A 12,466-nucleotide genomic window follows, 5' to 3' on the forward strand; every position below is an offset into this window, starting at 1 on the left:
CACCGCTGCCGAACCGCCATCATGGATACCAGCCGTGTGCAGCCTATCAAGTTGGCCAGGGTCACCAAGGTCCTGGGCAGGACCAGTTCTCAAGAACAGTGCACGCAGGTGCACGTGGAATTTATGGACAACACGAGCCACTCCATCATCCGCAACCTAACGTAAAAGGCCCCCTGCGCGAGGGCGCCGTGCTGACCCTGTTGGAATCTGAGTGAGAGGCCCAGAAGTTGCGCTGAGTTTGGCTGCTCGCTGGGTTTTGGATGTTGGATTCGACCACTTGAGATGGAAATGGTGTGTCATGATCTGGTCCTTTATTTTGTGCTGCCACACGTAAATTGAGATGGACCTTTAAATAAAGCGTTTGTAATACAAGTCAAAAAAAAATGCAAATGCAAAAATAGCTGGGTGTGGTGGCGTGTGTGTGTGTGTAGTCTCATCTACTCAGATGGCTGAAGCATGAGAATCACTTGAACCCGGGAGGCAGAGGTTGCAGTGAGCTGAGATTTTGCCACTACACTCCAGCTTGGGTGACAGACCCTGTCTCAAAAAAATTCAAATAAAAACAGCAATAAACTACCTTTAAAGTACAATTTTATATATTTCAACATATGTATACTCCTAGGAAACCATCACTACAATCAAGATAGTGAAGATTCATCACCCAGAAGTTTCCTCAGGTCCCTGTGAGCCTTCCCTCCTGCCCCATCTGCCCCACCTCCTAAAGGAAACCAGTGATCTGCTTCTTGTCACTATACATTAGTTTGCATTTTCTTTTTTTAGTTTTTATAATGAACTTTTAATAACTTTTCATCCAAACCATGCTTATTTGTGTGAATGTTTCAAACCTTGATTAACTCAGAATGCAGAAATACTGTAGTATTTTCTTTTTTTTTTTTTTTTGAGACAGGGTCTCGCTCAGTCACCCAGACTAGAGTGCAATGGCACGATCTTGGCTCACTGCAACCTCCACCTCCTGGGTTCAATCGATTCTCCTGCCTCAGCCTCCCGAGTAGCTGGGACTACAGGCACGTGCCACCACGCTCTGCTAATTTTTGTAATTTTAGTAAATATGGGGTTTCATCATGTTGGCCAGGCTGGTCATGAACCCTGACCTCGTGATCAGCCCACCCTCAGCCTCCCAAAGTGCTGGGATTACAGCTTGAGCCACCAGACCAGGCCTCTTAGTTTGCATTTTATAAAATTTTGTATAAATGACTGGTATCTTTCAGCATAATTATTTTTCAAAAAGAACATTTACCAAAATAGACCATATTCTGGGCCATTAAACAAGGCTCAATAAATTTAAAAGGACTGAAATCATGCAAAGTATGATCTCTGACCACAATGGAATTAAATACTAGAAATCAGTAACAGCTGAGCACAATGGCTCACTCCTGTAATCCCAGTATTTTGCAAGGCTGAGGCAGGCAGTTCACTTGAGGCCAGGAGTTTGAGACCAGCCTGGCAAACATGGTGAAATCCCATCTCTACTAAAAATACAAAAAAGTTAGCCCGGTGTGGTGACGCATGCCTGTAATCCCAGCTACTTTGGAGACTAAGGCTTGAGAATTGCTTGAACCTGGGAGGCGGAGGTTGCAGCGAGCTAAGAACATACCACTGTACTCCAGCTGGGTGACAGAGCGAGACGCTGTCTCAAAAAAAAAAAAATTAGCAAAAAGATATCTGAAAAACCTCTATTTGAAAACTAAGTAAAACATTTATAAATAACCCATGAGTCAAGAAATAAGAAAAGGAAATTTAAAAAATATTTTGAACTGAATGAAAATGAAAAAAAAAACAATGTATGAAAATTTATGAGCCAAGAGCAGTTGCAGTGGCTCATGCCTGTAATCCCAGCACTTTGGGAGGCCACAGTGGGAGGAATGCTTGAGTCCAGGAGTTCAAGACCAGCCTCGGCAGTATAGTGAGACCTCATCTCTACAAAAAAATAACAATAAAATTAGCTGGGCATGGTGGCACATACCTGTGGTCCTAGCTCCTCAGGAGGCTGAGGCAGAAGGATCGCTTAAGCCTGGGAGGTTGAGGCTGTAGTAAACCATGTCTGTGCCACTGTGCTCCCTCCTGGGCAACAGAGTGAGACTGTGTCTTTTTTTTTTTTTTTTTTTATTTTTTTTTTTTTTTTTTTTTTTTTTTTTTTTTTTTTTTTTTAGATAGAGTCTCGCTCTGTTGCCCAGGCAGGAGCACAGTGACACAATCTCCACTCCCTGGAACCTCTGCCTCCCAAATAGCTGGGACTACAGGCGTGCACTGCCACACCCAGCTAATTTTTTAAAATTCTTTGTAGAGACGGGGTTTCACCACGTTGGCCAGGCTAGCCTTGAACTCCTGACCTCATGTGATCCGCCTGCCTCAGCCTCACAAAGTGCTGGAATTACAGGTGTGAGCCACTGCGCCTGACTGAGACTGTGTCTCAGAAAAAAAAAAAAAAATTATGAGCCAGACCTGGTGTAACTGCCCTGGAGGCCCTTGCTCTGGGTGACCCTGAGTAAAGGACTTATCTCCTCTCCTGAGCCTCTGTGTTCTCATCTGTACAGTGGGACCAAAGCCACTTACTTCAGAGTTGAGAGGATTAAGAAACTGCATGCAGCACTGCATATTGAGGAAAATGAATATAGAAAAGAAAAGAAAAAAAGACACTGCATGCAAAGTACCTAGCCTGCTGCCTGGCAAGCATGTAAGGGGGCATAAATTGCTGTGGGGTAGGCTAGCACCTGAGCCATGTCCAAAACCAGAATCTGCTCACTTAAGCTTCATAACCACTCTATGAAGAAGACATGTTCATGCCCATTCTACAGATATTGAACTGGATGCACAGAAAGGGTAAGTGACTTGCTCTGGGTTACACAGGCAGTGGCTGAACTAGGATCTAAATCCAGGGCGCCTGGATCTGGAATCCATGCTCCAGCTTTATGGAGGGACACTGAAACCTTTCAAATGGAGGAGGAAAATGGTCAGATTGCCCTGACAGCAAGATCACTGTGGGACGAGGTCAACAAATACTTAGGAGGCTAAATCTGCAGAGCTTGGTGATCTATTAAAAATATGTTGTTGAGGAAGCCAGGGAGGAGGATGGACAGAAAAGGAGGTCAAGCAGAAGTGGAAGAACCTGGGGTTGGAGGGCTACAGGAAGCAGAAGAGCAATGTGGTCTGTACTCTGAAGGAGAGGGCACCACATTCTGAGAACCTCTCCATGACAGGACACGTGGCCTGGTGGGAGGCAGGCAGGGGTTCTTAAGAAAACATGCGAGCAGAAGGTCCAGTAGAAATTAATTAAAGAAGAACAGAGGGAATGGTGCTCTAGGCAGAGGGAATAGCATTTGCACAGCCTTGTGGGGGGAGTCATGGGGAGGGTGCCAGGTATAAAAATAGGGGCACAGTGGGAACTGGGGCTGTATGGGTAGGCAGCAGCGACTTACCGGGCCTCACAGGCCTAAAGAGCTCTATCTTCCTCCGGGAAGGATGGGAAGTCAGCTACGAGTTGCCCAGGGGGAGCAAGGCTATGTTGGGAAGAATACCTAGACCCGTTCCACTGAGTGTCGGGGCCTCAGGATCCATGAAACAGAAAACAGCAATAGCCTGGGCTTGCCTCTCTATGCCTGAAGGCCTCCTTTGATTTCAGTATAAAAACACCCATGAAGCAATGGATATGCAGATCCAGGCAAAGAAAAGCCATGCCTTTCTGTGACGTGCAGAAAAGGTTCGGCATTAACCTAGATCCATGGTGGACAATCCAAAGTGCTGAACAGCCCTACAAGCTTCCTGCTCAATGCCATGCTTTTGAAAAAGAATGGATAGAAGGTGCACATGGAATCGGTACTACCTGGGCAGAGAAAGAGTGCAAGATAGAATATGATAATTTCATAGAATGTATACCTTGGAAAAAAACGGTGAAACACAGGGATACCATCTGAAGGCAATGGGATAAACTGATGAAGGAAGGGAAGTACACCCCTCCACCTCACCACATGGGCAAAGGGGAGCCTCGGCCCTGAGCAGACACAGCTACTGATATCTGGAGGCTGATTTTCATGGTCTTTGTTCTCCACTGGAAAGGTTGTTTATGGAAAACCTCCTTGTCCAAATATGTAAAAATAAAGTACTGCTCCATCATTAAAAAAAGAGATTTGCGGCGGGTGGGGAGGAGGCAAGAGATAGGGCCAGGTGTATGTTCTCAAAGCTCACCTGGGCTACAGGTTGGAGACGGATCAGACCAGATGCCAGGGAGCAGTTAGGTGGTTATGGAGGCCTTCCAGGTGAGCCAACAGTTGTGTGGAAGCGGGGGTGGGGGGTGGGTTGGGGGGTGTATGTGGACAGAAGTGGCAGGACTCAGTGCCGGATCCTTTGTGAGGAAGTTTGGGGTTCTTGGTTCGTGAGACAGTCAGTCACCTGGCTAACGAGCCCTCAAAGAGGGCCAGAGAGGTGGGGGAAGCTCACGAGCTCAGCATCCAGGTCTGGAGCGGAGTCGTGGCCAGGCTCTTCATGAGTCATCTGCACACAGGTCCTATTAGTGAGAGTGCTGGAACAAGACCTGGGGGCAAGGAGCTCCTTGCTGTGTGAGGGAGAGGGGCGTGAGTGTGAGGACAGAGAACAGCCAGGGGCTGAGAGGAAAACCATGGCGTGTTGATGATAGAAACCATGGCAGAGGTCTCAACTTGTGGGTAACTGTGGAATGTCACCTTGAGACAGGACCACAATGTTCTGTTTATTAACTGAGACAGGAGAGCTGGAAAGACAGGAATTTGCGGAAGGAGGGAGGGACATTAATGGTGGGGCCCGACGGGAAACAGTGGTTCCCAGTGATGCCCAGACCCAGGGAGGGGCTTTGGGGCAGGTTTACTGGAGGAATGGGGAAAAATGAAGGCCCCAGAAACAAAGGACAAAGAATGTCAGAGCTAGGCCCCTGGATGGCTCCTCTGTAAGAAATCTCAACCCCCCGAGCAATGGCAGAAACTGCGTTAGGAAGAGTTCCTACAAGTGAGGAGAGGGGGCAGTGGCTGGTGGCGACCATAAGGAAACAGGTGGAGGGTCACTCTCCAGGGAAGACCTCGGGCCCCTCCTGCTTCCGCATTTGCCCCGGCGGCGGCTGTAGGGAAAGCCTGGGCCGGGGGCGCGCCCCCAGGGTGCGGAACGGCTACCAGGGGACTCGGCACACGCCCCCAACGCTGGGGCCCGCGCCACGTGGCTGCTAGTTTCCATCCACTTCCTCCGCTTTGCAATGCCAGGCGAGACGCTTTCCGTTGATTTCACACACTCTTGGGGGGGGTCTCAGGCCGCAGTCTGAAAACCCCTGCTCCTGAGCAAGTTGGGTTTCCCCAGAGACCAGGAAGTGGAATTAGCTCCGTCCTTTGTTTACACGGCGAGGAGCTTCCCGATTATTCCCGGGCATGGCTGTGAGTCTAGGCAGGAGGCTGCTCCATCATGGGAGGCGCCAGAGACAAAGAGGAGGAGGACAGGGGCCAGGCAGGGGAACCAGGGTGATGACCTGAGCCAGCTCTAAGGAACCACAACGCCTCCAAGGTTCTCACAGCTGGCGCTGGCCAAAATATCCTAAAATTCTCATGTAGAAACTGGCTCTTCCAGCCTGGGTAACATGGTGAAAACCCGTCTCTACAAATAAATACAAAAACTAGCCGGGCGTGGTGTCGGCGCCCGTGGTCCCAGCTACTCGGGAGGTTGAGGCAGGAGAATCACCTGAGCCCGGGAGGTCGATGCTGCAGGTGAGCCGAGACTGCGCCATGGCACCCCAGCCTGGGCGACAGGGAGAGCCTGTCCAAACAAGCAAAAAACCCCAAACCTGGCTCTTAGGGCAAGTTAATCACCCAAGAATTCTTATACTTCACTTGGAGACCTCAAATAAATCGATCGGCAAAACAATGCGCTTTTTAAAATCATGCCTGGTGCAGCTGGGTGAGCATGAACTTGTACCCCAAATTAAGGGACCCTGAAATATGAAGGACATGGCTTTCGGGGAACCCAAAGGCAGGGAACGCTGCCGAGCACCCCCGCGCCAGAGGCGTCCTCCGTGAGCAGCGGGTGGCCCGCGGCCCGCCCCCGGTGAGCAGAGCACCGCGATCCCAGCGCCGCCTGCGGCCGGGTTCTGGGGCAGCACGGCCACGACTCGGGCAGTCTACCCGGCGCGTGAGACCCGGGGCGCTCCGGTCCACACACGGCCCTCCCTTCAGGCGCGCCTCCCGCCCAGGCCCCGCGCTCTGCTCAGCCGGGTTGTCAGACGCGCGGCGCTCTCACGGCACCCGCACACGGGTGACCAACGACACCTCCCTTTCGCGCATTTCACAAAGGCCCGCACGTCCGGGCGCGCCGTCCGCCCGCGCTCGGCGGGTGGGGGTGCAGGGCGGAGGGCGCGCAGGGCGGAGGGCGCGGGCGGCCACGGAAGGGGCCTGGACCTTCCCGAGAATTCCGCGGCGCGCAGGCGCACTGAGGTTGGCGCGGGGGCGTGCAGGGGGCGCGCGGCGGCGGTTGAGGGAGGGTTGCCGGGGCCGGGCCACGCGCGGGGCCTGCGCGCGCCAGGGGGAGGGGCGGGCCGCGGCGAGGGCGCAGGCGCAGGCGCGCGGCCGCCGCGGCAGTTGGGGAGGGTTCTTCCGGAAGGTTCGGGAGGCTTCTGGAAAAAGCGCCGCGCGCTGGGCGGGCCCGTCGGTATATAAGGCAGGCTCGGGGGCGGCGCGCCAGTTGCTTCAGCGTCCTGGTGCTGCTGCGCTGCGGAGCCTGTGCGGTCCCTTAGCCAAGGTGAGGGGCGGTGGGGGAGGCTCGAGGGGGATTGGGGGCCGAGGCGGCTGGGCCGGGGCCCGGAATCCGCCAGGCCGCGCTGCCTACTCCGGAGGCCTCCGGCCGGCTGCGCTCTCCGCGCCCGCGTCAGGAATGGGCCCGGCGGCCGCGGGCTCCCCGAGGCGCCCCCGCAGCGCCGCACCGGAACGGAGGGCCCCGGCTGCGGGGGACCCCTCGGCCGGCTCGGCTGGGGCGCCGGCGGAGGCGGCCGCTGGGGAGGAGCCGCCACGCGCCCCGGCCCGCGCGGGAGGGTGCGGGGTGTCCGTCGGGGCCCGCGGCCGCCTCCCGGAAGCGCGCACACGCTCCTGGTGGTTGCCGCGCTCGAAATGAGGTCATCCTTTGTCAGCCGCCCTTCTATTTTCGGTTTACTTAAACTCCGCAAATCTCCAGCTGGGCTTTAAAAACGTTTGGAGGACGCGATGGAATTTCGTGTTGCCCGTGTAGACGTCCTGCAGGGTTTTAAACCGGCTCGGTGTCCTTCCAGATGCCTGAGGAAACCCAGACCCAAGACCAACCGATGGAGGAGGAGGAGGTGGAGACGTTCGCCTTTCAGGCAGAAATTGCCCAGTTGATGTCACTGATCATCAATACTTTCTATTCGAACAAAGAGATCTTTCTGAGAGAGCTCATTTCAAATTCCTCAGATGTAAGTCGCTTATTAACCCAGATTAGGGTTTCGGTTTCAGTGAGGTTGGGGGGCGCTGTATGCCTAATTTGTAATTTTTGTTAATAGGCATTGGACAAAATCCGGTATGAGAGCTTGACGGATCCCAGTAAACTGGACTCTGGGAAAGAGCTGCATATTAACCTTATACCAAACAAACAAGATCGAACCCTCACTATTGTGGATACTGGAATTGGAATGACCAAGGCTGACTTGATCAATAACCTTGGTACTATTGCCAAGTCTGGGACCAAAGCGTTCATGGAAGCTTTGCAGGCTGGTGCAGATATCTCTATGATTGGCCAGTTTGGTGTTGGTTTTTATTCTGCGTATTTGGTTGCTGAGAAAGTAACAGTGATCACCAAACATAACGATGATGAGCAGTACGCCTGGGAGTCCTCAGCAGGGGGATCATTCACAGTGAGGACAGACACAGGTAGGTGCCCGAGCATGCACGGGTTAAGTCAGTGGCGGGAGGGTGGGGTGCTGCAGCCCATGGACCTCTGTGAAGCTTACAGAAACTTGTGTTTGCCCAACGTTCAGGAACAAGCTAGAGCACTTAATGCGGCATGACTTGGTTACTTCTTTCTGGCAAGGCGCTTAGACCTGCTGTGGGAACCTTTTCACCTGTAGGAATGGCAAATCTCACTTTGTGGACATGAGTTAGGCATGGCGTTGAACGCTAAATTGATTGGATTATTGAGTCGATTTTCCCTACTACAGGTGAACCTATGGGTCGTGGAACAAAGGTTATCTTACACCTGAAGGAAGACCAAACTGAGTACTTGGAGGAACGCAGAATAAAGGAGATTGTGAAGAAACATTCTCAGTTTATTGGCTATCCCATTACTCTTTTTGTAAGTTTCTATATAATTGTAGGGTGTATTACTGTCTGGAGATGACTGGGGTGACTGAGCTACATCCTTAGTCCTTAGATGTGTTGAACTTGGGTTATTTACTAGTCTGGAGTCTGGGGAACCTAAACTCTACTACCTAACTTCGTAAGATATGTTGATGAGAAGCTGCCTGGCTGCTTCTCTGCTTGGCTGACTAGGCTTTGGCCTTAGGTTGAAAATAGTTGCTCAGTGTCACCAGTTCTAGAATGCAGCAGTGATGTGATTTCATGTCGTGTTTTGCAGGTGGAGAAGGAACGTGATAAAGAAGTCAGTGATGATGAGGCTGAAGAAAAGGAAGATAAAGAAGAAGAAAAAGAAAAAGAAGAGAAAGACTCTGAAGACAAGCCGGAAATTGAAGATGTTGGTTCTGATGAAGAAGAAGAAGAAAAGAAGGATGGTGACAAGAAGAAAAAGAAGAAGATTAAGGAAAAGTACATCGATCAAGAAGAACTCAACAAAACAAAGCCCATCTGGACCAGAAATCCCGACGATATTACTAATGAGGAGTATGGAGAATTTTACAAGAGCTTGACCAATGACTGGGAAGATCACTTGGCAGTGAAGGTGAGTGACTGAGTGGTGCCTGGAGCTTGTCTTTAGATGATCTTTCTTCACCACCACAGATACTTTCTCTAATGCATCGTTCATTGGTACTTAAGTGTGTCTTTTATTACAGCATTTTTCAGTTGAAGGACAGTTGGAATTCAGAGCCCTTCTATTTGTCCCACGACGTGCTCCTTTTGACCTGTTTGAAAACAGAAAGAAAAAGAACAACATCAAGTTGTATGTACGCAGAGTTTTCATCATGGATAACTGTGAGGAGCTAATCCCTGAATATCTGAGTAAGTACGAATAGGGAAAATAATCCCCATCAGTGATTAAAGAAATACTTTCTGGCTGGCACAGTGGCTCACACCTGTAATCTTAGCACTTTGGGGAGGTGTAGGTGGGTGAATCACCTAGGGTTAGGAATTCATGACCAGTCTAGCCAAAATGATTTGAAACCCCGTCTGTACAGATTTAGCCTGGTGTGGTGGTGGGTGCCTGTAGTCCCAGCTGAAGCTTGAGAATAGCTTGAATGGGAAGAGGGGGGTGGGAGAGAGGTTGCAGTGGGCAGAGATTGGGCCACTGCCCTCTACCCTGGAAAACAGACTCCATCTCAGAAAATACATATGTATATATTTTGAGGTTTTTACCTTTGATTTTGGGGTTTACCTAGCATCAGTTTTGTCTTTGGAATGACTTGGCATTTGGTTTTTATATTTTTTTCAGATTTCATTAGAGGGGTGGTAGACTCAGAGGATCTCCCTCTAAACATTTCCCGTGAGATGTTGCAACAAAGCAAAATTCTGAAAGTTATCAGGAAGAATTTGGTCAAAAAATGCTTAGAACTCTTCACTGAACTGGCAGAAGATAAAGAGAACTACAAGAAGTTCTATGAGCAGTTCTCTAAAAACATAAAGGTTAGTGTAAATATTTGACCATTAGTAGTTTTACAACTGGCCTCTTTGTAGATTTTTTTTTTTTTTTTTTAAACTCAAAACGTTTTTGTAAAGAACTTACTTTGTTTCAGCTTGGAATACACGAAGACTCTCAAAATCGGAAGAAGCTTTCAGAGCTGTTGAGATACTACACATCTGCCTCTGGTGATGAGATGGTTTCTCTCAAGGACTACTGCACCAGAATGAAGGAAAACCAGAAACATATCTATTATATCACAGGTAGGGGAACCGTACATTACACTCAGATACTTTGTTCTTGGAACCTTGTAGGCTCTGGATGTGTTTTCTCTTCAGGTAGCACTGTTAGCATAACTGGTGTTGATCTAACCAAGATATTTAAATGAACTAGGTCATCTGTTTTAGGTTCTGACTACTAAGAAAAGTCAGAAGTAGGTGAAGCCATTTCTTACTGTTGAAAGGTATAAAAGCAACTTTTATAATACCTCAGGTGAGACCAAGGACCAGGTAGCTAACTCAGCCTTCGTGGAACGTCTTCGAAAACATGGCTTAGAAGTGATCTATATGATTGAGCCCATTGATGAGTACTGTGTCCAACAGCTGAAGGAATTTGAGGGGAAGACTTTAGTGTCAGTCACCAAAGAGGGCTTGGAACTACCAGAGGATGAAGAAGAAAAAAAGAAACAGGAAGAGAAAAAAACAAAGTTTGAGAATCTCTGCAAAATCATGAAAGACATATTGGAGAAAAAAGTTGAAAAGGTATGTGAAAACAACATTTCCTGATTATTGATACCCCTAAGGTGCTTTCAAGCTTACATAATCTATTTTCCCTTATTCTCAACTTCACAGAAAACTATGGTTGTGTATGTAAAACACAATTTTAGCCTGTGCTGTTAGGTGTAGGATACCTAATAAAACCTTAAGTTGTATTTGATAGTAGATAACCCAGATTTCATTTCACAATTAAAGTTTTAATCTTTCTAGGCTCCTAAGTTGTTTCTTCATTACAGGTGGTTGTGTCAAACCGATTGGTGACGTCTCCATGCTGTATTGTCACAAGCACATACGGCTGGACAGCAAACATGGAGAGAATCATGAAAGCTCAAGCCCTAAGAGACAACTCAACAATGGGTTACATGGCAGCAAAGAAACACCTGGAGATAAACCCTGACCATTCCATTATTGAGACCTTAAGGCAAAAGGCAGAGGCTGATAAGAACGACAAGTCTGTGAAGGATCTGGTCATCCTGCTTTATGAAACTGCGCTCCTGTCTTCTGGCTTCAGTCTGGAAGATCCCCAGACACATGCTAACAGGATCTACAGGATGATCAAACTTGGTCTTGGTAAGCCTTAAACTATGTCAAGTTAAGAAAACACACACACATGACTAGTGAAAAAAGTGGTTAACTTTCAGTTACCCAAATTTGGAGCACATTGTCCTACTTGGAAGCATTCAGGTATCTCTTTCTATAGAGATAAGTAAGGTGTTAAAAAAGCTAAGAAATGAAGATTCATCTGCCCAGTATTACTGTCTTGAAAGCAGGCATAAACCAGGAGTGTGTTATACCAATTAGCTGGCTTTAAGAAATCTTTCTAATAGAGGATTTTGTTTTGAAAACAGGTATTGATGAAGATGACCCTACTGCTGATGATACCAGTGCAGCTGTAACTGAAGAAATGCCACCCCTCGAAGGAGATGACGACACATCACGCATGGAAGAAGTAGACTAAGCTCCAGCTGAGGGATGACTTACCTGTTCAGTACTCTACAGTTCCTCTAATAATATATTTTCAAGGATGTTTTTCTTTATTTTTGTTAACATTAAAAAGTCTGTATGGCATGACAACTACTACTTTACGGGGAAGATAAAGATTCCTGTCGACTAAGCGATGCTGTGATACTTTAGGCAGCAAAGCAGAGCTAGTAATGCTTTTTTAGTTTCACATTGGCTTACGTGAACAGATTGAGGTAATGTGTGTTGTAAGATGTATGTAACATGTTAACTTTGTGGTCTAAAGTGTGTAGCTATCAAGCCGGATTCCTTAGTAGACCAAATCTTACCGAAGTGTTCTCAAGCTATACCTTGATATTTAGAAGAAAAGTATTTGTTATATCTCGTAGGATCTACTTTCTTTCATCCCCTGTAGTTGCCAATTCTGCATGTACTAGTCCTCTAGAAATAGGTTAAACTGAAGCAACTTGATGGAACTCTCCATAGGGCTTGTTTTCCAAAGAAAAGTATTGTTTGGAGGATCAGTTATTAGCCTACCTAAGCATATCATAACTTGTTCAAAAATAACTCGGAGCCAGTCTTGTGGATGGAAATGTAGTGCTCGAGTCACATTCTGTTTAAAGTTGTAACAAATACAGATGAGTTAAAAGAAGTTGCATGACAGTGTCTTATTTGGGTGGGGAAAGGGAGTATTCTGGATGACAGAGTTGGTGCCAAAACGTAAAACATGAGATACTAGCAGGAGATGACTAACACTGGCCACTGTGAGGTTTGACATGATCTTCCCAATGTGCACTTTTGGTGGGTGTGGGGTGGAGTACATGTAGGCACAGTAAATAATGCAGGCAACGTGCATCCCATGTGCATGTGTGCATTGTTCTGACGGTATTTCATGGAACACCTTGTGT

General features: G+C 48.3%; 1 protein-coding gene and 2 pseudogenes across 1 annotated transcript; all 3 read left to right on the forward strand.

Annotated features, from left to right (window-relative positions):
- The first annotated feature begins 6 nt into the window (after positions 1–6).
- On the forward strand, positions 7–372 carry LOC108304042 (annotated as a pseudogene).
- A 2,049-nt stretch (positions 373–2,421) lies between these two features.
- LOC108304041 lies at positions 2,422–4,122 on the forward strand (annotated as a pseudogene).
- Positions 4,123–6,566: 2,444 nt separating this feature from the next.
- HSP90AA1 (heat shock protein 90 alpha family class A member 1) lies at positions 6,567–12,210 on the forward strand. The gene is made up of 11 exons (XM_017528088.2): positions 6,567–6,765; positions 7,289–7,450; positions 7,538–7,904; positions 8,192–8,325; positions 8,608–8,928; positions 9,041–9,206; positions 9,637–9,827; positions 9,938–10,085; positions 10,315–10,583; positions 10,835–11,168; positions 11,447–12,210. The coding sequence occupies exons 2-11, from the start codon at positions 7,289–7,291 to the stop codon at positions 11,554–11,556; spliced, it is 2,202 nt and encodes a 733-aa protein (XP_017383577.1). The 5' UTR covers positions 6,567–6,765; the 3' UTR covers positions 11,557–12,210.
- The last annotated feature ends 256 nt before the right edge of the window (positions 12,211–12,466 follow it).

Source organism: Cebus imitator, unplaced genomic scaffold, assembly GCF_001604975.1.
Source record: "Cebus imitator isolate Cc_AM_T3 unplaced genomic scaffold, Cebus_imitator-1.0 Scaffold52, whole genome shotgun sequence".
NCBI lineage: Eukaryota > Metazoa > Chordata > Mammalia > Primates > Cebidae > Cebus > Cebus imitator.

Coding starts and splice junctions, on each gene's coding strand:
- HSP90AA1 (XM_017528088.2), top strand. CDS start 7,289: ATGCCTGAGGAAACCCAGACCCAAGACCAACCGATGGAGGAGGAGGAG. Junction 7,905..8,191: donor CACAGTGAGGACAGACACAG/GTAGGTGCCCGA, acceptor TCCCTACTACAG/GTGAACCTATGGGTCGTGGA. Junction 8,326..8,607: donor GCTATCCCATTACTCTTTTT/GTAAGTTTCTAT, acceptor CGTGTTTTGCAG/GTGGAGAAGGAACGTGATAA.